At 46.0% G+C, this 25,897-nt stretch overlaps 1 protein-coding gene across 1 annotated transcript in view; it reads left to right on the plus strand.

Annotated features, from left to right (window-relative positions):
- Positions 1-25,897, plus strand: part of LOC146821647 (uncharacterized) — a 1,582,729-nt gene that overhangs the window by 1,261,506 nt on the left and 295,326 nt on the right. Inside the window, exon 28 of the mRNA XM_085609888.1 lies at positions 9,154-9,216. Coding sequence (XP_085466014.1) covers positions 9,154-9,216 — 63 coding nt within the window. The remainder of the gene's footprint in view (positions 1-9,153; positions 9,217-25,897) is intronic.

A 25,897-nucleotide genomic window follows, 5' to 3' on the forward strand; every position in this document is an offset into this window, starting at 1 on the left:
TTTTACCATTTAAAAGTCATTTTCCTAATACTGTATTGTAAATTTTTGTCGTTTGGGTCTTGTATTAAGTTTATATAAAGAATACTTATTTTTATAAAACCTGTGTAGTGTCCATCTGTAGTGTTTTCACTGTATTACTGTATGTGCTCACAAATGCTTTACACACTGCCTCTGAGATAAGCCTTCCTGCTCGTGCCAAGCTACCACAGGGTTGAGCAGGGGTTATTTAGGAGTGTAGCCCCCTTACCCTGACTAGAAACAAGGGTCCCTATTTGGACAAAGGTTCAAACCATTGCCAACTAGAGAACCCCAGTTCTAACAAAGCCCTTGCGGGGAATTTTTAGAAACACTCTCCGAGGTTGCCGCCAGTCTAAAATTAAAACCAGTCTATCTTAAAACTTCTAGGGGATTTTAACAGGCACTTAGAGGACCCAGCTGGGACTCAAGCAGCCGGCCTCTTGCAGGACCTCTCGGCAACTCAACTCAACTCACTCATCTTGACCCTGGCCAACACATGGAAAAGGTCATTTGCTTGACGCGGTGTTCTCTTACAAATCCAAGACCCTTTTCTAATCATCTGGTCTGATTATTGTATGATTCCTTTCATTATTGACCTCCCTTGCCCTCGTTCTCCCTCCAGTTTCACCACCCGGACAGATCGCTGCTGGTCTAAACTTAACGTTAATTCTTGGAAACCGATTCCTAATACAACTAGACTGGAACTCAATCCAGATCTTATGCCTGCAGCGAGTTCTCGCACTGGAATAGCCCATTGCTGGACCAAGTAATTTCCATGAAAACTCAAACTGGATATACTGATTATATATCACCTCCTTGGTATAATTCTCACTTTAGGACTCTATGACAGTTTTGCAAGAACGTAGAGAGATCGTTGAGGAAATACTACTCAGAAATAGGCAAAGCAAAATATAGGGAGATCATCAAAAGTAACACTGTGATATTATATTGGCGAAGGGAACATACTATGATAAAAACATGAATGAAGCCTCAAATGCGAGAGAAATATTTCAGATTGTTAAAACCCTTTTCGATGCGCCCAACAACTTCCCAAATCATCAACATCCCTCTGCAACGATATTGCAAAGTTCTTCCAGCAAAATATTGACATCTATCTTACCTTTTTACCATCAAAACCAGATTCTAACCCCATGGTTAATAGTGATGGACAACCAGTCCTTAATACTACCATTAGTACCTTTCCTGACATCATGCTTAAGAATCTCTCTAGGATTTTTAATAAAGTCAAGTCAGGCTCTCTGCTGGACCCTGTCCCAGGTCATATTAGCCAATGATCTCGATCATATCCTACCTTTCCTACTCAACATCTTGAATAGCTCCTTAGCCGAAGAAATTCTTCCCTGGAAACATGCCATGGTGAAGGCCCTTCTGAAAAACCAATCTCAACCTCTTTGACCCAGGGAATTAAAGGCCCACTCCTCTGCTGCCTGGACTAAGCAAAGTAATTGAGAGTTATGTTAATCAGATACTCTCAGAGTATCTAGAGGCTCACGACATTCTCCACCCTATCCAGACTGAGTTTAGATCAAAATACGTACAGAGCCGGTACACCTGGTAGTTCTTGAGGAAGCTAAATGCTGCTGGATTGAGGAGAATCAGTCGTCATTGGCCTACTCGATCTCAGTGCAGCTTTTGATACTGTCAGCCATGACCCCATTATTGAGAGAATTTGTAATGTGGAAGTTATGGGGCGTGCCCTCTTCTGGCTTTGATCTTTTCTTACTGACAGGACCTTTCAGGTCTTTGAGGGATGTTGTACCTCAGACACTTTTTCATGGAACAGCAGAGTTCCCCAGGGCTCCTCAATAAGTCCCACGCTGTTCAATATATGTATGCGTTCTTTGGCTGATATCATTCTGCTATTTGGGATTTTTATAAGCAGACGATACGCAATTGGTTTTTACCCTCTCTCTCAAGCAGGATACCTGTTCTCCAGCCATGGACCTATGTTTAGAAGCAGTGGCCAAGTGGATGAACAACTCCCCCCTGAAATTAAATGGCGAGAAGACCGAACTTATGATTCTTGGGAATTCCCCGAATTCTCAGCTGGACCTGAGATGGCCGAGCCTTCTGGGCACTCCTCCTTCTTGCAAGTCAGCCATAAAAAGTCTAGGGGCAAGATGTACGACCTGCCAAATAGCGCCTCACAAATTGCATCGTATTTGCGACTCGCAATTTGTGAAGTGCTATTTGGCATGTACAACAGTGTGTTTAACACTGTTTGCGATTCCCAATGGGTCTCAAATTGCGAGGCTCATGAATATTAATGAGCCTCTCGCAATTTGCGAGCCCATTGGGGATGACATGCCCTCCCAGGAATGGTGGCCTACTGGGCTCAGCAGACCACCATGTCTGGGACTGCTTTTAAATAAAGCTGCTTTTTTTTTTTTTTTTTTTAACGTAGCCGGTTTTCCTTAAAGGAAAACAGGATGCATTTTTTTTTTTTTAAATAAAAGTTTTCATTTTTCAAGGCCAGGCAGTGGTCCCCGGGACAACTGCCTGCCCTTAAAAAATAATATTGCATACATTTGCAAAGGGTAAGGGGTCCACTGGGGACCCCTTCTCATTTGCGAATGCTTTACCACCTACTTGAAGGAGGTGGTAATTTGCAAGTGTATTGCAACCGCAATTGCAAAACATTGGTACATAGCTTTGCAGTCTCTATTAGGAAGAGAATGCCCTTGCCTAATAGCGAGTCGCAAAACAGTATTTTGCGAGTCACAATTTATTTGCGAGTTGCAAAATACTGTTTTTACATGGGCCCATGCTTTTTAGCGTGTGCAAACGGGTCTAAGACCTGTTTGCGGATGCTAAAAAGCGCCGTACACCTGACCCCCAGTTTCTGGTTAGACAAATCACTTACCATGGATACCCAGGCTAGAAAACTAGCGGTAAATGTTATGGCATCCTTAGAACTCTCAGGAAAATTCTTCATCTGATACCCCCTTCTTCCGAAAGAATAGTAGTACAGGCATTAATTTTATTGTGCTTGGACTACGGACTCTTCTTTCCCTTGATTGACTCGCAGTGGCCCAAAGGGTCAAATTCAAATCCCTCTGTATAGCCCATAGGGAATTGTTGAATATAGGCCCTTTGATTTCTTCAACTCTGTCTTTTCCTTATACCCCTACTAGAAATCTGCAGTCTACTAATTCCCAACTTGCACTAGTCCCCTCCCTAAGAAAAACCAAAAGTGGAGGTCGGATATTTTGATGCAATGTTGCCAAGTTATGGAATTCCCTTGCCCAGGCCCCCCCCGCCCCCACCCTTCGGACAACCAACCTGAACTTTCTTTTTGCAAAATCCTGAAAACATGGCTTTCTGTAGGATACATCTGCCAGTGGATTCCTCAGCATGTGAAATATCCCCTGAGCCAGCAACATTCGGAAACTTTTGTAGCTCTCCACACCAACGAGGACGATGTCACAGAAGCACAGCTCTGCACGCGGTTCCGCTGACGTCACTGGATCCATAAGAGGACCTCGTCGGCGTGATGACGTCAGTTCCCTTTTTTCCGCGCCGTCGACGCTAACGGTTTTCTGGGACTCTCCGTAGCTTTGGCTAGTTACTTTGGGTTTCTGCTGGTGTTTCTATTTTCTTCTTGCTTCTTGTTCCCAAGATTTCGACGAAGAAGTCTGGATTCAAGCCGTGTAGAGTGTGGTAAGCACATGTCCATCACGGATCCACACAAGGACTGTGTCTGGTGCCTGTCGTCGGATCACGACTTTTGAGGGATGCTCTTGCTGCCGCAAGATGAATCCAAAGGTCTTAAAAGAAAGAGAAGCTAAGTTATTTATAACGAGGATGAAAAAAGAGAAGAGAGGTCGAAGACACTCGAGATCGAGGTCAAGGGCGAGGTCGGGGTCGAAGTCGACGTCGGGTCATGCTTCTAAGTCCAAGAAGCATAAAAAGAAGAAGAGGCATGGATCTCAACGCCGTTCAGATAAGGAGACGGCTCCGAGATCGACTTCGCCTACTCCTCGACGTCGTAAGGGCTATGTTTCTCCCTCTCCTGTGTCAAATCCTGCTTCTCCTGTTTGCCTGACCTCGCCTGCAGCTTCACCGGAGCACTCTCTGGCTCCATCACCGACGCTGACACATTCTCTGGCTCCGGTTGAAGAAGCTCCGGCTCCTGATGAGTCTTCGACGCCGGTCCTGAGGATTAGGTCCAAGCGAGAAGCACAGAGAGTTTTGGAGGAGCAAAGGTACCAGGTGGAATAGATGGAAGAGGGTGAAGGAGGCGAGTGGCCTTGATTTGTCACCAGAATGGAAGATTACTCCTCCAACTGATACTCCCTCTAAAGATGTGGCTCCTTACCACACGGTCATTAGGAAAGCCGCGGATCTTTTGGATTTACAGCTACCAACTGCTGAATTTAAACCTAACATCCTTACTGAGGTTCTGCATTCTCCCTCCACCGTGACAGAGCCTTTACTTCCATTTAATGAGGCCATCACTGAACCAGTCATGGAGGTATGGCGTAAGCCCTTTTCAGCTCCTGCAGTTTCTAAGACTGTAGCTAAGAGGTACAGGGCGGCTCCAGGAGATCCAGACTTTCTTACTTCCCATCCTTCTCCGGAAAGTCTGGTGGTTTAGGCTGCCTGCTCAAAGAGGTCTTCCGGGGCCGTTCCACAGGTTCCTAGTGACAGGGACTCTAAAAAGCTCGACCAATCGGCCAAGAAAGTTTTCTCCTCGGCGAGCATGGCCTTAAAGTCAACAAATGCCACCTGTCTCTTGGGCCGTTATATCCACGCTCTCATGGATTCTGCTAAACAGCTGGCTCCTAAGTTATCTGAGGAGGACAGGCAGAACTTTAATGAAGTCCTGTCAGATACTCAGGCGGCTGTGCGTCAGGTTATCCAGAGTGGCCTGGACACTGCGGACTCTGTTGCCAGGATATTGGGCTCCTCGGTCGCCACAAGGAGGAGTGCTTGGCTGAAATCTTCGGAGTTCTCCCCCGATGTGCAGGCAATGCTTCTGGACCTGCCTTTTGATGGTTCTGGGCTGTTTGGGAAAAAGGCGGATGCGGTCTTGGAAAGGTTCAAGGACAGCAAAGCCATGGCCAAATCTCTGGGTCTGCAGGCACAGCCTAGAGGTTCTTCCTATAGGAGATACAGAGGACCTACAGGCAGCCTCAGCAGCAACAGCAGCAGCAAAATACCCTGTATAAGAGCTACAGGGGCAGGATCAGGGGTCGTGCTCGAGGTCGACAGCTCTCCTCCTCCTTCTCCTCCTCCTCCTCCTCCCTCCCACCACTGCAAAGCAGCCCTAGATCCACCATTCTGGATCATGTTGGTCCTGTGGGGGGTCGGCTTACCCATTTTCTACAAGATTGGGAATCGGTCATTTCAGACCTTTGGGTTCTAGATCTTGTAGAAAATGGGTACGCTCTTCCCTTTCGGGAATTCCCTCTGAATTACCCTCCTTGCCAAGGTGCTTGCTCGAGGGCCACCTTCTTCTCCTGCAGAAGGAAGTCCTTACATTACTAAAAAAAAAGGTGCAATAGAGGTGGTTCCAGAGCAGGGGAGGGGTCAGGGATGCTACTCCCGGTATTTCCTGATTCCGAAGAAGGATGACAGGCTACGTCCAATCCTGGACCTCAGGATCTTGAACCCTTTTCTGAAGCAGGAGAAGTTCAAGATGCTCACTCTTGTGCAGGTTCCTCAAGCGCTGCAACAGGAGGACTGGATGGTGTTGATCGACTTGCAGGATGCGTATTTTCACATCCCCATCCTGAAGTCGCACAGGAAGTATTTTGGTTTTACGGTAGGGTCACAACATTATCAGTTTGCGGTCCTTCCGTTTGGTCTTACTACTGCACCTCGAGTCTTCACCAAAGTGAAGGCAGTGGTGGCAGCCCATCTCAGAAGATCGGGGATTCCAGTTTTTCCCTCTCTGGACGACTGGCTAATCAAAGCGGAGTCGCCGGAGAAGGTGCTTCATCATCTGCAAGTTACAACCCTGCTGTTGTACAAATTGGGTTTCTCGATAAATGTGCCCAAATCTCACCTGGTGCCCTCTCAGCGCAACCTGTTCATAGGGGCGGTACTGGACACTACTGTGTGTCGAGCATTCCCTCCTCCACAAAGGATTCTCGACATACAGGAAACGATTCCCTTGTTTTACAATGGAGCGGTCGTTCCAGTCCTGAAGGTCGTTCGTCTCTCGGTCTGTTTGCTTCCTGCATTCTGTTGGTCAACCATGCACGCTGGCACATGAGTGCGCTCCAGTGGTGCCTCCGCAGGCAGTGGTATCCGCACAACGGAGATCTCAGGGAGTCAGTCAGGATCTCCAGAGAAGCTGCAGCGGATCTGTCTTGGTGGAGCGTGGAGGGCAATCTGTCTCAAGGAAAGCCCTTCCATCTACTTCCATCGGTGGCCACAGTAATAACGGATGCATCCACTTTAGGATGAGGTGCGCATCTGGGGGATCTGGAGATCAAGGGTCTTTGGTCTCCAGAGGAAAGGTTGCTTCACATCAATCTTTTGGAGTTGCGGGCGATACATTTGGCACTCAAGGCCTTCCTCCCTTCCCTTCGCGGTCAGTCGGTTCAAGTCCTAACGGACAACACTACCACAATGTGGTATGTCAACAAGCAGGGAGGAGTGGGGTCGCGTTCTCTCTGCAGAGAGGCTCTGCGTCTCTGGTCCTGGGTTCAGGATCATCAGATTTGTCTGATGGCAAATCATCTGGCCGGGGTTCTGAACGTACGTGCAGACAGTCTCAGTCGGCAGTTCTCTGCCGACCACAAGTGGAGGCTCCATCCGGAGGTGTTTCGTCACGTCTTTCGGACATGAGGAACTCCTCGGGTGGACCTGTTTGCCACTCACGAGAACACTCACTGGCCGTCATTCTGCAGTCTCCAGTATCCGATGCAGGGAGCTTTGGGGGACGCGTTTCAGTTGAGATGGGAATCACATCTCCTTTACGCGTTTCCTCCCATACCTTTGATTCCTCGGGTTCTGAGGAAGATTCGCCAAGACCGGGCCCAAGTCATATTGATCGCCCCGGATTGACCGAGAAGGGTGTGGTATACAGATCCTCTCCAACTCTCCTTCTGCCCCCCGCTCCGTCTTCCTCTCAGGGCAGACCTCCTCTCGCAGTCGGAGGGGCAGGTTCTGCACCCCCACCTCCAGAGCCTACACCTTCATGCCTGGAGGTTGAATGGGGCAACCTGAATTCTTTTTCTCTCCCGCCTGACGTGGTGGATGTAATTTTGTCTGCCAGACGTCATTCCACCAAATCTATCTATTCCTATAGGTGGAATACATTTGTTCTTTGGTGCGGAGAGAGGTCTATTGACCCTTTGAGGTCTCGTTTATCCAACCTCCTTCAGATTGCTCTTTCTCTTGGTCAGCAGGGCTTTGCTGTAGCTACTGTAAACGGATATTTATCGGGTTTGTCGGCATTCCTTTGCTTGCTGGATCAGCCGTCCTTGTTTAAATCACCTATTGTATTGCGGTTCATTAAGGGCCTGACCAACAAATTTCCGCCCCCTCCATTTATTGTGCCTCAATGGGACTTAAATCTTGTTTTAACTTACTTGATGGGTTCTACCTTCGAGCCCTTGCACAAGTGTCCCTTAAGGCTGTTGTGTTTCAAAACATTTTTTCTCATTGCTATTACCTCGGCAAGGAGGGTAAGTGAGCTTCAAGCTCTGAGTTCGAAACCCCCGTTCTTGACCATTCATGCTGAAAGAATGCTACTCAGGACCAGGGCTGCTTTTCTGCCTAAGGTGGTAACTCCTTTCCATCTGGGGCAGTCCATTACCCTTCCTACCTTCTATCCTCCCCCTCACCTTTCCAAGGAGGAGGAGCGGCTTCACCGCTTGGACCCTAAGAGGGCGGTGAGCTTTTACCTCGATAGGACTAAAGACTTTCGAGTGGATGACCAGCTCTTCGTGGGCTTTGTTGGCTGCAGGAAAGGCAGAGCGGTGCACAAGTGCACCCTTTCCAGATGGATTATCTTGTGCATCAAGATATGTTACTCTTTGGCCGGTAAGGAACCTCCAGAGGGTATAAGGGCTCATTCTACCAGGGCAAAGTCTTCTACATCTGCCTTGTCTAGAGGTGTTCCTGTGGAGGACATTTGTAGAGCGGCAACTTGGGCCTCCCTTCACACTTTCGCGAAGCATTACTGCTTGGTTTCCGAGGTGAGGAGGGACGGACACTTTGCTCGTTCTGTCCTTCAGGATTTTCTGGTATAGAAGGTTGGACACCCTCCTCCGGGAGTGGGACTGCTGTGGGAATCTTTTCACAAGGTGAGGAATCCACTGGCAGATGTATCCATCAGAAGAACAAGTTACTTACCTGCGGTAATGCTTTTTCTGGTGGATACAGTATCTGCCTGTGGATTCCTCACTGACCCACCCGCCTCCCTGCTGTCCACCCTTGTATACCTACAATAGTGATGATGTTTCAAAATGTATTTATTACTGTCAAAGGAAGTGTGTTATTTCTTTGGCCTTCCTGCTTTGTTCTTCACACTGTGTGTGTTGGTTTGTATATTATGTACTATGTATACTGTATATATATTGTTGTCAGTCCGTCCGTGTGCCTCGAAGGCACGGAAAAAAGGGCGGAACTGACGCCATCACGCCGACGAGGTCCTCTTATGGATCCAGTGACGTCAGCGGAGCCGCGTGCAGAGCCGTGCTTCTGTGACATCGTCCTCGTCGGCGTGGAGAGCTACAAAAGTTTCCCACTGTTGCTGGCGCAGGGGATTTTTCACAAGGTGAGGAATCCACAGGCAGATACTGTATCCACCAGAAAAAGGGATACCGAAGGTAAGTAACTTGTTCATTTGACTTCTTACTCCACTAATGTCCTGGTCAGCTAGATGCGTTCTTAGCTCTGGGACATCTGTGGGTAGCCATATGCTCTATATGTGCTTCTAAGATAAGATAAGATATTCATAAAACTTGCCCACGCTTCAAAGCAGAAATACCTGTCCGTCAGAGTGATTTAAAAGAGTGGCTTTTAAATAGATCAACCTACCGACTAATAATGCTGATGCTACATTGGGCAACATAATCACAATATACAAAGTTTTTTTAAATGTAATTCTATAATCAATGTTTTATTATTGTCAACTATAATATTTTGTATTTTCAGCTTTACTGTCTACAAAATCAGACCTTCAAGCTGCCCTTTCATTTGCAAAAACTGGAAAACAAAGTAAGTACAGAGAGAATCTTTCACTTGTGATTGGCATTTTGGCTAGAATAGGAATAATTCAGTATATCTCATGCACTTGGTCAGTCTTCTTGATGCGATTTCCATCCATGGACATCAGTTCACCGAATCTCCATGGGAGAGAATTTTAAGACATAGCAGTGCATGGTTTTAATACCCCCTTCATCAGATAGACGCCTTAATACATACATGGTTTCATACCATTTTAAACACATTTTGCATCCGCCTGTCAGTAACTCTGAATGAGCAATGCCAGTAAAAGCAATTTGATCAATCTATGATAACCTACATTTTTTTTTGGGGGGGGGGGATTCATGACAATGTCTGTCTTAGCACAAAAAACACAGATATGTTGTTAAAGGATTAGCAAAGTAATGTTTGTTATTGAAAAAGTGGTGGCAGAATATATTAGTAAACGTTTTCGCTGTTATAATGTTGCTCCCGATACTAGTGAGCAAAGATCAAACATGGAAACGGGTCCCCTGCCTGCTTTCATCAAGACTATACATTGTGCATCAGAGTAAACGGTTCTGGGATTTCTCTTCTGCTGACACTGAGATTGCATATATATGGGCCTTACATGCTTCCTGGAGAGGCTTGGGAAATATGTGTCTTAGAAATCCAAGCTGGAAATGTGTGCAATGATGGGCCACCATAACACACAGCACCTACCGTTCTCCTTCCCAGCATTAAGCCCTTGCCTGTTTTGTAAGCTAGACGTACCCTGGAGAACCTATACTATCCTCTTAAACAGCCCAAAATAATTTCAAAATTATCTTTAATGTAGGGGTGGGTGGGATAGGTAGACCTACTCAAAGCAAATGCTACTCAAATACAGTGGTATTTAATGGAGGAGCAGTGTTGATATTTTTCAGACACTGACTTCTGGAGGTAATATTTTTAATGTAAATGACATTAAATATTCTATTCTGTTAAAAACTATCTGCACAATTTCATGTTGGTTTAAAAAAATAAGTTTCAAAAGGAGTTTGAGTGACGGTCTTGAGATTCCATTATTTATGAATAGTTCATATTATTCCGTGGCATGCTCATTGGCTAGTACCTGGATATGTGAATGAATTAATGAAGTAATTTTATAGAGCGTGCATTACCCGATGGTATCTTAGTGCTATGCGGATCAAGGACTGAGGAAAGGGCAGCAAGCCAAGTTAAGTCTGAGTGACTTTGTTGTTTAGAGGGGGAAATAGCCAGGTCTTTAGCTGCTTTCTGAATAACTGCAAGCTGGGTTGAGACCGGAGGGCAAGAGGAAGGGAGTTCCATAACTTTACCCTTCGGAAGGTCAGTGTTCTGCCGCCCCAGTTTACTTGTTGAATTCTGGGAATCAGGACCATATGCGCCGAGCTAGATCTGAGTGTTCCACTGGGCGCATACCCGGAAAATCGTTCCTGAAAATAGAGCAGGCCAGTACAGTGAAAAGCCTTGTGCATTAGGCACAGAGTCTTAAATGAGATTCTCTTCTCCACCAGTAGCCAATGAAGGCCTTGTAACATGTGAGATACTGGTTTAAACTTAGGGATTTTCAAAAGGGTTCTAGCTACTGCATTCTGTAGGGACTGCAGTTTTTTTAACAGGTATTTCGAGGTGCCAAGATAAAGGGCATTGCAGAAGTCCAGTTTGGAGCCTATGAGGGCCAGCATTGCGGTCTCCTGTAAGTCCATTGGGATGAAAGGGAGAATTTGTTTGAGAACCCATAACATAAAGTATCCCCCCCAGAGGTCACTGCATTGATCTGAGCAGCGAAGCATAGTTTGGCGTAAAAAATGACTCCCAAGTAGTTTTTAGCCTTCTACACAGGCTTGGGCAGGTCACCCAGCTCCTGGGGCCACCAGGATGCATTCCAGAAGGAGGTCTCTTTGCCAAAGAGCAGCACCTCTGTTTTCTCGGAATTTAATTTGAGACAATTCTCCTTCATCCAGCTTGCAACTGCGGCCATGCATCTGCAGAAATTGTTAGCATCATTTTCAAACTGAGACGAGACAGGCATCACTATCTGTGTGTCATCCGCTTAAGATAGTACGGTCAGGCCAAAGCTCAGACTAAGTTTCACCAGGGGGTTGACATACATGTTAAAAAGAGTGAGGCTAAGCACCGATCCCTGCGGCACCCCACAAGGGAGGGAAAAGGGGCTGCATTTTACATCTCCCATCTCGACCCACTGTTGCCTATTTCCAAGAAAAGAGCTCAGCAGAGTTAGTGCAGTGCTCCTAAAGCCTAAGGATAGTCGTACTTGGACTCAGGAGGGGCTGGAGCCACTGTAATGATGGTTCTGTGGATAAGGTGGTGAAGATATTCAGGCGTATTTCAGCAATACGTGATAGTATATTCAATAGATTAGCATGTGGCGATGCACAGAATGACGTGAGATCCGATTCCTGAATATCTTCACCACCTTATCCACAGAACCATCATTACTGGGGCTCCAGCCCCGCCTGAGTCCAAGTAAGACTATCCTTTTCCCACAAGTACTATCCAGGTTATTTTCATTGATTCAGGCTTGCACCTTAACTGTCCTGATGATGATCCTATTATTGTTTTTAAAGGATCGAAACGTCCTCGACTAATATAAACAGTTTGCACGTTAATCGCACATGATAAAAAAGTGCAGTTACTGTTTCTCTAAGCTTGTTAGAAATTGTGCTTAATATTCCACAAGCTACGCCGTCTTCCTTCATATGTCTTTGTACTAAATGTATTTGTTATGTGTTCATGTAGGATGCAGGATTGTGTCTCACGTTATTGCTCCGTTTGTTGTTTTGTTCTTTGACATTTTTGATTTATTAAATTGATTGTCTGGCTGGACACTCGCATTATAGTACTAATTCAAGTCTATAATTATCCTATTTACTCAACTGTTGCATTTAAGGACCACTGTTCTAATACTAAACTGTTACCCAAGGTCCTTATCTACCTTCTGGGTTCCCTTGTTTTTGTAAAAGTACCCTCTGTGCAGGACTTCCTAAATGATAGGATAATACAGGAATGAATGGCCTCAGGATCTTCACTTGCTACAAGACAAGCTGGAGAAAGATATGTGGCCACGGAACAAAATAACCCCTCCGGCAGTCACAGTTTTAGATTCATGACAGCTGCTCAACGGCCATATTGTTCATCACCACCACTGCAGAAAAGAAGGAGGGCAAGGAAGGCAGTGACATTAGGAGTGGCTTCAGACTCTCAGAAATTTCATCCATAAGACAGTACACACGCCGATGAAGAGGGAGCCCGTCTACTCCTTACAGCATCGCAGAGAGTATAAGCACACAGGAATTTAACAAGTCAAAAACAACACAACTTGACATTGTGCAAGAAGAAAAATAAGTAATGAAGCTGAATTGAAAGATGTACAAACATCTCATTCAATTCCTTGCTTACTTGCTGCGGTCATGTTAATCTACTGAATCTGGAAGTGGGACGGATAAGAAAATAAAAGTAAATAGTTATCTTCATTCATGTTTAGTTAGGCGCTTTTAATGGACTGCTAAGTATTAATATTTCAAGTTTGACTCCACCATGGATGCCTACACTGAATTAATTTCACCCGCTGAGTAACAGAAGCTGTCTTAAAACATCGCGATCAAGGTACACCTTGAGAATTAGGCTGACTGTGAGTTTGCACCAGTGCCACTGTAACCTACACGGTTGAAACACTTGTGCAACCGCAGATCATGTTATATGGTTTTCATTTCTACAAAGTGTGGCTGCTACATAGCTTTGTGTTGGCCACATCTTCTGCCTTCTGTATATACCTTTGTGTTGGCCACTTCTTCTGACTTCTGTATACATCGTTGTGTTGACCACATCTTCTGACTTCTGTATATAGCTCTTCTGGAGGACACCTAGCTTATTCTGTAGCCACTACACCAATGGAAAAGATGTGCTAACCCCCTGCATATACTTGTGATACATAGTAATGTAGCAATTAATTGCCACGCTATAACGTTTGGGACACACACAGGATTTTTTCACTTGCCATCCTTTTAGTGGTTCAGGGAGGTCTATATACCCGGAGTTAGGGATTTGGTTCAGTGAATTTTAGAGTCACTTGGACTGCGCTCCTGACACTAAGGGGTATGTTCACAAGAACGTGTGCTAAACAGCGCCAAAAAATGTTAATGCAACTTTACACATCACAGCCTATCGCGGGAAAATAACCCCGTGTCAACGTGGAATTCACAACAAGGCAGTACCATGTGATAGTCTGCCGAAATCGCAGACAATGTCCGCGATACAACCACCTCGATGGAGATAAAACAAAAACAACAACACAAAAAAACCTGCGATGGGCCAAAGTGCGATAAGAAAACAGTGACAACCAGCGCAAGGGCAGCAATACTCAATGCGTAATGCGGGACAAAGCACAAGAATAGCATACGGAAAATGCCACAGAAAAAAATACATCAACTGCAGAGTACCACGGATGCACCCTGACCGACTGCAGAGGACAACATGTACCCCACAACATCCAAGCACCGTGGAAGTACAGAACCGACCAGCACACCGCATGAAAGAGACCAGTGGCAGACAAATCAGAGCCGCAGGAGCAACTCGCCCACCGTGCAGCATACGCACAGAAGCATAAGTGCACCTCGACATTGACAACATCCCGGTACAAACAGCAACACCTCCACAACAGAACACAGGACATAACTGGTTCCGCAAATGTGCACAACATGGCAAACACATCTGAAACCGCAGGAACATGTAACATGACAATGTACAAGTACAACCTGTAACCTGCAAATATGTTTTAATCACACATGCAGTGTAATTGGACATCTTGTAAGGTCCCATGATTGCCATGGACGGCCACAATGTGACGTGCTCATGAGAAGCAAGTGTCAATGATGGTGTTCCTACGGGCCATTCCAGCCGCAGCTGCAGTGGGATCTGGGCCACCTGCACCATCGTCACCATCATCGTCTGGTACCTCTGGAACTGGAATTCATGGGGCATTGGTGCAAACACAGACGTTGTGCAACACACATGTAACGATCATCTTGCACACGATGTCCGGGCTGTACAGGAGCTTTACACCTGTGCCGTCCAGGCACCTGAAACGTGACTTCAACACACCAAATGTGCGTTCAACGATGCCCCTGGTGTGTATGTGGGCTGCATTGTACTGCCTCTGGGCGGGTGTGTCTGGGTCTCGGAGGGGTGTCATCATCCAAGGGCAGAGTGCATATCCTTGATCACCTGTGACAGTGCAGGGAGAAAAGAGTCAATACTTGGTTTGGCAGGATGTGATGGCAGGCCCACTAATCCAGTGATGCCTGTGCTGGCTGTGTGTGGGGTGAGTGTAAACCAGCCCTCAGGGAGTAGCTGGTGCTGGCAACAACTCCAACAGTCATCAGGGACTCAGAAATGCAATGTCAGAACAACTAGGGGGAATGACTCGAGTCGCACAGGGCTAGTGGCCCCGGATGCACAGCGTCCAACACGGGCCCACCGCCACAGGACGCTGACCTGCAGGAGACTGGGGTAGGGTCATGAGGGCAGAGCAGGACCCCGCATGTGTCATAGGTGCTTTCCGCGGAGTGTCACGGGGGAGAAGGGGAGGTCTACCCCTAGGACATGCAGCAGAGGGCACATGCCAGCTGTGTCCGGCAACATGGCGGATATGAATGCCACAGACCCATGCCAGACACCAAGTCTGTACCTGCTCGTTGCTGATGACAACCCCCAGGCCACAGGTTCAGACACCAACAATGTTCCGCCGGGGGATGACGGTCACTCATTGCGCACAGGGTTAGTGGCACCACGTGTCGCCGCCTTGCGTTGAACAGGGTTAGTTGCACCATGTGTTGCAGGCTTGCGATATGGAATAATGCCTCACTGATCGAAGGGAGTCTGGTGCTGTGGCTGCTGCCACAGACTTGGGGTCACTGTCATTCTGGACTCAGGACACTGTTCTACATGTGGGAACTACTGGGCCGAAGAGGATGCCGGTGGAGCATGTTAATTAGTAAGGAGTAATGTGGGCCAGCGATGGTCTGCGGAGGCTGCAGAGGTCGCAGGACTGGGGCTTAGAGCTTGCACCGGCAGGTGTTGGGCCCTCTTTGACACACGACGGTGTCGGCAGGTGAGCAGTGCGGCCCTGGTGCGCTGGGACGGGCAGGCCTGGTCGGTGCATCAGTGTCCTGGGGTGCAGCTGGCGCACAGGGTCGCAGGCCCCACTGCTCACGGCATCGGCCTTGTGGCAGGCCACGCGGCTCCACACTGTCAGTGACGTTGGCCTTCCCGGGAGTGAACCACGCTCTGCGCAATGGGGTTTTTGACCACAGCCCTGCGCAGCCCTGATGTACTCTGGGCCAACCCACTATGCTCACGCACACAGGGGGGGATGCAGCGTACAACACTTCCGCTATCCGACCCACGGCCTGGGGTAACATGGTTGCGTCCACTGCTCACTACTCTCCAGTCACCAGCAGTTGTGGTCTGCATGGACATGTTTGTGGTTTGCATACCCAAGTCTGTCGTGCACATCCACACCTCACTTCTCGTTGTGTACATTCCCATTCACGGGTCATTTGCATCCTTCGCACATGGCTGCATTCCGCATCGCCACACGTTCAGCTATTGTGTGGCTGTGGTGCCATGATATGTCTGTATTGGGTGCAGGGGTAGCCCAGGATGATCATGGAGTGGTGTTGTCATGTCTGGTAGGTGGTAGTGTAGTTTGACATGTTGTATGTGGTTTGGTCACGTGTGCATTCCCACAGTTGTGCGTTGTATGTTGGTGGCCTTGGGGTGTGTGATGTGTTGATTTGGCACTTACCAACGAGCAGTCCAGTTCCATATGTGCCAGCCTGGAAGCGCTGGTTGATGATGGACTGTCGGAAGATGAAGGAATCATGAACACTGCCTGGGTAATTGGCGACGACATTGGTGAAGAGTCCCGGTGGTCCACTATTGCCTGCACATTGATGGAATGCGTGTGCATTCTGTTGCGGTAGTGGTGTGCAGTATCCGCAGGGGGCACAAGTGGGACATGTGTGCAGTCGATTGCCCCCAACACGGCTGGGAATCCGGCTATGGCGTAGAAGCATTGCTTTGTCTCCAGCTGTTCCTGAGCAGTGTTGGGGAAGTGAAGGTACTGGGGTATGAAGCTGAGGATGGCATCCAGGATAGGTGTGATGAACTTTGATAGGGCTGGCTGTGAGATCCCTCCAACTCTGGCAGTTGTTAGTTGTAAGGTACCAGAGGCCAACAGGTGCAGCACAGCCAGCAGCTTTGTCTGCGGAGGGATGTGGGTTCTCCTCTGTGTTTTTGGACCATTAACCTGTGGGCGATGTGGGTCATGATGCGGATGATGGTTGACCTTTTGAGCCTGTAGTGGGCAATGACTTCCTTGGGCGTTAGGTCTATGAGAGTGGTGCGTTTTCGGTAGGTCCGCTGTCTTACTCTGCGCTGCCTCTGTGGTGGTCTGGGGTGGTGGGTCCTGGTCCTGGGGTTGGTGGTGGTCCTGGGGGTGGTGGCGGTGGGTGTTGTGGCCCTGTTGAGGCTCCGAGCTGCATGATGAGTAGCTCCATGGCGTTGTTTATTCTTCGGGTGTGGCTGTGTGCGGGGCTCCGTTGAATACTGCAGGTAGTCGTCCATCTTTACACCTGCTTGAGGCAGGTGTTAAATACCTGCGGCTACCGCGGCTTATCACCTGTTTTTGGTTTGCTTTGCAGATCTGGCAGTTCATTGTGAAAGTGGTGTTGTGGTTTTTTCGTCTGTTTTTGCATGGGAGCGCCTACTCTGCATCTCATTAGGGTTAGTTGGTGGTGTCCACCGTGGAGATAAATTTTGGGGCAGTTATCGCGGGAATACTGGCGATGTCTGCAGTTTGCACCAGCTTGTGAATGGGGTGTTGGGTCTATCTCCACTTTTGATGCGTTAAGGTGGAGATAAATCAGAGATAAGTCCTTGTGAATATGCCCCTAAATTCCTAGAAAGGGTTCGACTAGAGAAGAGGTTTTGACGACATAAGCATGAAACCAAGAACAACTACTCTTAGGGTAAACCTTCCATTACAGGAGAAACAATAAAAACCTCATAATATGCATGAATCACAAATGTCCTCCATCTGATATTCAAACTGACAATTGACAGCAACTAGAAGCGAAGGCTCGACAACCAAACAGGAAACGGTGCATACGTGCAACGTACAGCGTGAAGTATGAAACTTGAAGCACAGGACAGACATAAATGACGGGTTACATGTTTAATGACGCACTTAACAAGAAAAGGACTGTAAAAGTAAGGTAGATGACCAAATCAATATAGATAATCATGATTTATTACAAACTGAGCAAAGAGGACACGGCTATGATGACTACCACTAGTAGCAGCCTTCGTTGCTTTCTTAGCTATTGCAAGTTGTCACTTGCCACAGTGCAAAGTTCAGAAACATGTTGCGGAAAAGGTGCAGCAGTCAGTCACTCAGCTTGCATAATATGAGGCAGCCAACGTTGATATAAAGTGTGCGTAAATGAGAGTAGAAGGTCTCGTAGTTGAGTGCACAGTATTATTAAATTGAACTGACAAAAATAACATCTCCCAATTAGCCGAGTGGCTTTCTCAAAACGTTGTAGGTTTTGCTCGAACAGTTTAGTTATTTATTCATTCTGGTGATCAATGTGAGCTTGACATCCTGAAGTCAGTGTATGACCAAGTGCAAGGCTGTCTTATGAAATCTGTTTATAGAACATCAGATTAGCACGTTTCTTCCCAAGATCAAGATGCGAAGCGGTGCTTCATGTTGCAAAGTGGTGCAGACATCCCTATGGTTCAACTTTCTGGCCCTGAATTGTTTAAATTTGATTCAGACCTCACAAGAGATCAACAAATACAGATATTTAAAATAATTATTCTCGGGGCTTGAATAAAACAGTTCAATTTCTAATTAAAATGATGAATTAGTACTGTTTTATACAACATACAGTTAATAGAAATGCTAAAATTATACATTTTTAAAATAACATCAAAAAACTTTAAAGAAATTTAAACAAGTGATAACAGACAAATTCATTGGGGGGGAGAGTTACACAGCATAATTATATCTTGAGCTAACATGGTATTGTATCTTAACTGAATAGGCGATATAAACCGTCGTCTAATCTCTACCAATATCGGGTTGGGGCATATTAATAAAACATGATGCAGATCTTGTTGGCCATCTTTGCATAGATCACATATGCCTTTGGAGGTATTTGTGCCTTCCCACTTAGCTATAAGAGTTGCTAAAGGGAGAGTTCCCAATCGTAAGAGGAGGATACAATGCCTTGCCCCATTCTCTAATTGGAACTGTAATAAGGCTGAGGTGTTTTAAATACTATTTTCTCAGCAAAGATTTTATAATGCTTTAGTTGAATACAGTATTCTTTATCCCTTTCATAAGTGATTATTGAGGCCATTTGTTTTAAAAAGAGCTTCAAATGAGCTGGAGACCAATCCTGTACAAGTGCTAAAGTGCATTGTGAGACCTCAAGGGCTTTTAGAAAATTCCTATTAAAAGTATACCGGGGCGCCCCCTCTCTAAAAGTCTCCAGTTGTATCAAATATCTTAATTTGTCTGGCGCTGCATAGTTCAAGGCAAGGAGCTTGAAATGGGATAGATTGGGAAACCTTTACCAGTTTTCGAAGTATACTACCTTCCTTTATTTTTATCTGCTGCCATGTTTTGATTTGAGTATATTCCATGGAATAGGATAATATTGGGGCGATTTTCATGCCATAGACCTCCAACAACGATTTGAAGTGTCTGTTTCCCGTAGAACGATAAAATCTCAGTATTGCCCCAACATGCGATTCTGCCTTCCGCCCTAGATGTTGAAGGTGGGCTGTATCTTGTAGATTATACTTCAAAATATGGCCCAAATATACATATTCGTTTACTGTCTCAATTTGCTTACCTCCCACTGACCAAATTAAAGAGAAAGGTTTCCTTCTGCCATTAAAAGGGAGAGCTTTAGTTTTAGATATATTTGGGACCAGAACATTTTCAGTTGCATATTGACTTAATTCGTTCAGATTTCTTTGCAGGCCAATTGGAGTACAATCGAGTATGATGATGTCATCTGCATACATTATGCAGTGTAACTTTGGAGGGAAATTCTTAAATTGGGAAAAGCGCCCTGGTAGATCAATGATATAATACAGAATAATAAGGGAGCTAATAAGCAGCTCTGCTTCAGCCCATTCTTCGTAGGAAATGGTTTAGTTAGACCTTTTTCTCCCCCCATCTGGACTCTATACCAAGTTGCTGTATGTAGGGAAATTATTATTGTGAGAAGATCAGAAGGGATTCCCAGATTCTCAATTTTTCTCCACAATGTCGGTCTCAATAATAAAACTTTATTCGGTTTTTTACAACCATAAAAGTATAAGCAATTAGAACCATAAAATACACAATACATTTCTTAAACTTATAATTAACATATCCTAAAAATAAGAGATAAATATCTTTAAAAATTCTTTTTTGAAACAAGCTATCCTTTCTTGGGTCTCATCGACCTTCAAGTATGTCTTACACCATACTTCTATCCATATATACCTCATACTCCCTATCACTTAAAAGGTCTATATTTCATCAATACTCTTTACCTTTAATAAACTCTTTAACATTATTTAAATATTTACCAACGGCACAGGCTATATCTAAATTCATCATTCCCACTAAAAGATTTACAGCTTGCATCCTATTTTTAATATCATATTTTTTAAAAATCGGGCCTAAAATCTCTCTTCGTATATATCTAACATCCTCCAGCAATCTACCAATATGTGTAATATATCACACGTAGTACCTAAAGTGCAAGTGCATTTTCCATTGCTGTTTATCATACGGTTTTTTACCCCTTTGTTCATGTAACAAGGGTTTATTCCAATTCTCAATCGTAGCACTTCGCGCCTTAGCTGGCAACTAGGTAGCCTGTCGATATAAGGATAATGAAGATCATTTTTCTAAGCTGAGGCCATATGGGAGACTGAACTTTTCCGTGATAGGTACTCTTCATCAAGGATTCGAGACACTTCTAATCCCAGATTCCTAAGCTCTTTCTTATCTAACTTCAGTTCAAGGGATTGAGGACCCCACTTTTTAGGTTTAAAACACCATACGCTTCATTAATTGAGGCTCTCGTCTCTTTTGCCCACTTCAGTTCACTATTGGCAATTTCATTTTTGCACCACTGTGAGATTTTTTGGTCCTCACCCAAACCTAGCCGCTGCCAAAAACGTAATAAAGACATGCAGGCTATGATGCTCCATGCGGCGATTCCCAATTCTAATCTTACCGCTTGTACCATAGACGAACTTGGCAGCGCAAACAAACATTTGAGGATATTTCCCTCCTCTTTATCCCATCTATTTTTGCCACTTATATAGTGTACCTCTGCGCCATACAGAAATTGTGGAGGGACCATTGCATGATAGGCCTTTAACATCGGACTATCAGATCTTTCACCGTATACGCTATTAAATCTTTTTAATCCCTTCACTGAAGTAGAAACCCTCATTTTTAACGTCGGTCTATCTATACTGTCAAACGCAGTCAAAAAAGCAATAAAAGCACAATATAAAATTTGAGCATTTAGCGATACATATCTGTCAAGAACTGTCTGAAGTACAGCTATATTATCCAGTGTCGAGTGCTTAGAGAAAAATCCGGCCTGTGTCTCCGGGATCACTTTATTTGCAAATGCCCAGTTTTTTAAGTGATCCAGGACACAAGCTGCAAAGATTTTACCCGTGGTGTCAAGTAGAGCTATTTGTCTGTAATTAGCTGGATTCGTTCTTTGGCCTTTTTTGAAGAGAGGGACCACTATCCTCCCCCGCCAGGAAGGTATTTCTCCACTCATTAAACAGTATTGGAAGAGTGGGACTAAAAATTTGCTCTATTCATCTGCGTTTTTTTGTAAAACTTTAATTGGGATTTATGCGATTAGTTTGAGTGACTACATGCGCAAAAAGCGTGAAATTGCAGCACAGAATGAAACCAGATGCCAACCTTTGATGCTATTTTTCGCACGGTGTTAGACCTGGTACCATTGGCGTGAGTCTCCCTTCCATTTTTCACTGATTGCCTACTCTGTTTTTGATATGTTTTGCTGGTTTGGATGTTTTGGGCACTGTGCCACTGCTATTCATTGCCACAGTGCAAGTGCTCCCTATGTTAAATTGATGTATTGATTAGTGACTCCATGATTGGTTTATTTGATTTACTTGTCAGACCTTAGCATAGTGCACCATGTGTGCCCAGGGCCTGTGAATAATATACTCCTGGTGGGCTTGCAGCACTGATTGTGCCACCCACAGAAGCAGCCTGTGAAGTGTGTCTCAGGCCTGCCATTGCAGAGCCTGTGTACAGTCTTGTACTGCTATACTGACTTAGTAAGTGCACCCACTTACCAGTCCCTACACCTTCCCTATTTCTTCATATCAGACTCCCCTAAAGAAGGCCCAAGGGCAGGGTGTATTGTAAGTATAAGGTAGGAAATGCCCTGGTGTGTGTGGCATGTGCTAATAGTGAATTACAGCCATTATCGTTTTTCACTATTGCAAGGCTACCAGTCCCCATAGGCCAGAATGGGCAGTTTGATTATGACACCTTATAATCCTAACTGACCCAGAGAACATGGTAGACATTAGAGTTTAGTATGCCTGAACTCAGAATGATAAAATAAACCTTTTAGTAAAGTTGGTTTTAACATTCTGTGTTTGAAAATACCACTTTTAGAAAATAGGTATTTTCGTACCTATGCAAAAACAACAGTTGATGGACAGAATGCAGAACAATGTCATACATTCACCCCAGTACAGAGATCTGGGCCTAAATCCATCATTTTTTTGTTCACCATGCCGGTCCAGTTTGAACCCAGCCATATGCAAATCAGTATTGACCCTGTGCTTCATGGGAACAGTCCAGCCCGAACGGCCAAGCCAGGTCCTCCCTGGACTGGAAACAAGTATCCTAGGGCCGGTTTCGGGGTTTCACCCCTCTTCAGCCAGGATAGCGTGATTCCAGTGGCATGGAGAGCACGGGACCCACGTCTGGGCATACACTTCCCACTAGGGGTGACAAATGCAAAAACAACAGTTGATGGACAGAATGCAGAACAATGTAATACATTCACCCCAGTACAGAGATCTGGGCCTAAATCCATCGTTTTTTTGCTCACCATGCCGTTCCAGTTTCCATTTTCTTACCTAACCATCCAGCCTGCCTCTGCTAGCTTGTGGAATTCCAGGATACAGGGTGAGTCAGCACAGGGCTGAATAGACCTATCTGCATGTAGAGTGGTGGGAGGAGTAGCACCTGGGTCTGAATAGGGCTGTGCCTGCCTTTCACAATGCTGGCTCCACCCCCTGTGGTGTGTCTGAGGACCCTGGCCCGCCCTGCCAAAGGAAAGAAGGAGTCCTGTAAACAAAGCGCTCCAGGACTGCACAGAACTGGTTTGGACTAGGTACAGGCCCCTCTGCCTTCAGAGGACAAAGGATTTAATGGTATAAATATGGGGGCCCAGACCCCCAAGACTTTAGATCACTTCTGGAAAAACAAGACAAACCTCTGCTGAGGAGAAGAATCAAGGAAGCTGTAGGAATTAGACTACCCCCCTGCCAGTGTGCTGTGTTGCTGGGTTGGCCTACAGTGGTGTCTTATTTATTTATTTATTTATTTATTTTATGCAATTTTTAAAGCGCGCAACTACCCGTAAGGGTGTCTCGGCGCTATCGATTACAGAACACACTTCTTGCGATGAGGAGGGAATTAGGCAGAGAACAGCCATGTTTTAAGGCTCTTTCTGAACTTGAGCAGCGTAGGGGCCATTTTGATGTGGAGTGGTAGTGTATTCCACAGCTTGGCAGTAGCGGTAGTAAAACATTTATCTCCCCAGCAGGCCTTTCTTGTCCGTGGGACTTTCAACAAGTAGGCTGAGGACGATCGTAAGGTCCGAGGTTGTTCCGCTGGGCAGAGGGCTTTTTTTAGGAACTGTGGTCCGGGGTTGTTCAGAGTTTTGTAGGCTATACACAGAGCCTTAAATTTAATTCGGCTCCTAATAGGGAGCCAGTGTAGCTCTTTGATGTAAGGAGACGTGGAGGTGAATTTAGGGATGTGTAGTAGGGTTCTGACCGCGGCGTTTTGCACCGTCTGGAGTTTATTGAGTACCCTTTCCTGAGCGTTCAGAAAAAGGGAGTTACAATAATCGGTTCTTGAGAACACTAAGGTGCTGATAAGTGTTTTGGCCGCGGACTGTGGTAAGTAAGGAAGTAGTTTTTTTTATTATTTTTAGGGTATAAAAGGCAGCTGATACCACAGCGTTGGCGTGATAGAGGAAAGTGAACTTATTGTCAAAAATGACTCCCAAATTGCGGACCTTGACTACCGGTTGGGGGGGGGGACCCAGCTGAGTTGGCCACCACTGCGGGGACCATGCCGGCTGCAAGCTCCCGAATGTCATCACCTCAGTTTTGCCAGAGTTTAATTTGAGGCAATTTGATGACATCCAGGAGCTTATCGCCTTCATTCCCTCTTGGAAGTTGGCTGCGACCGATGTTCCATTTTTGTGCACCGATAATACTAGTTGAGTATCATCGGCGTACGTTGTAAGGGCAATTCCATACGATTTTATCACCCTCGCCAAGTCCGATACATAGATATTAAAAAGCGTCGGACTTAGCGAGGAGCCCTGTGGGACTCCGCATGGGAGGGAAAAGGTCTGGGAGGTGAAATTACCCATCTTGACTGTCTGAGGGCGGTTGGCCAAGAATGAAGCAATGAGATCTTTGGCCTTGCCTCTTATTCCTAAAGCCGAGACACGGTCGATCAGAGTGACATGATCGACCGTGTCAAATGCAGCGGAGAGGTCCAGAAGTATTAGGACCGCGGCTCCACCCTTGTCCATCGTTGCTCTGATTTCGTCTGCAGCCTTAAGCAGTGCTGTCTCCGTTCCGTGTCCCTGTCTGAAACCAAACTGGGTGTCGTCTTCAGTGCCAAGGAGAGGAGAAGGAACTTTTAAAGAACTTTCATCATCTTGCAGAATATTACTCCAAGGGCTTAAACTTGTGCTTGCCTTCTGCTGAAGTCTCTGAGACAAAATACTCCCCACCAGCTCCCCTCTGAATTTCCTTGCTGGGAATTCTGTCTGCAGAAGCCTGCGTGTCGCTGTGAGCTGGAGGCACGACTCAACGAGAAGAAGTGTGTCGCAGCTGTTGCCGTCGCATCGCCGGAGAAACGTGCCACCACCGCAGAGGTCACCACCGCATCACCAGAGAAGCATACCTTCGTCAAAGCTGTTTACCGATGCCTCACCGAAGAAGCATGTCGATGCCACAGAGGTCGCCGTCGCATCACCGGAGAAGCGTGTCGCAGGGCCTGTCATGGCTCCAAAGTTAGAGAGTTCGCCACACGGTCGCCGGGCGTGCATGCATCGTCTTCACGTCGTCGCATCAAGCGTGCCATCTTATCGCATCGCCTCGAGGCGCCATCTTGCCACAAGGTAACCGGAACGCAGTACAAGAATCAACGCATCACCCCCTCTCCAGTAAGGACCAAGACACATCCCCTACTCTGCGGAAGCATTGAGGCGCGACGCATTGTCTCATCCGAAGCAAGGAACCGACGCATCTCCACCCCTGCAAACCTTTTGTTTGTTTTGCGTTACGCATCCAGGGACTTTGGTGAGAACTGTGTCGCAATTATCATCAACTTGAACTAACTGACTTCTACCATCTTTAAGTCTATTTTTTTGTCGTTCGTAGTCTTGTTTTAAGTCTATATAAAGAATACTTATTTTTATAAAACCTGTGTGGTGTCAATCTAGTGTTTTCACTGTATTACTGAATGTGCTCACAAATGCTTAACACACTGCCTCTGAGATAAGCCTGTCTGCTTGTGCCAAGCTACCAAGGGGATGAGCAGGGGTTATCCAGTAGTGTAATCCCCTTTCCCTGACTTAGAAGCAAGGGTCCCTATCTGGTCAACGGTACCTACCTCTGCCAACTAGAGAACCCCAGTTCTAACACGCAGCATAATAAGCCAGAATATTTCCACTATCACTGAAAATCCACAATGGAGTTTGTAATAAGCAGAGGCTGCAACTATTTCATTTGGTCAGGATTGACCTCAGGAGAATGCAGAGCAGGAAAAGAATACCAATTTAGGGTTACGCTGTTTGGTAAACATGAACAGGAAATCAAACAAAGGTATAGGATAAACAAGAACATGATAAACTGGCTTTATAACAATCGCCCCCTCCCCTCATAAGCCTACTGCAGTTAGGTTGCATGCCATACCTGTAGACATAAAATTACTTTTGATACTTCATCAGGTCACAAAGCAATTTATCTGCATTTCTGCCACGTGCATTGGAGGCAATCATAACCATTACACTTCGGCACCCCAGGTTTCTGAAACAGACACTAATCACAAATCCTGTATGTGTATTTGTATAGCACATAACACACCCGGCAGGGCACCCTGGTGTTGTAGCAGGAGCTGTATGGGCCGGGGCAGGGCAGGGGGTAGATGAAGAGCCTTCTTGTGAAATTCCAGAACTGAGGAGGTGGGTCTGATTTTCAGAGGCAGATTATTCCAGGCTTTAGGAGCAAGGTAGGAGAAGGCACAACCAGCGTATCTAGTTATAAGTGTGCAGGA

This window comes from Triturus cristatus, chromosome 6, assembly GCF_964204655.1.
Source record: "Triturus cristatus chromosome 6, aTriCri1.1, whole genome shotgun sequence".
In the NCBI taxonomy this organism is placed as follows: domain Eukaryota; kingdom Metazoa; phylum Chordata; class Amphibia; order Caudata; family Salamandridae; genus Triturus; species Triturus cristatus.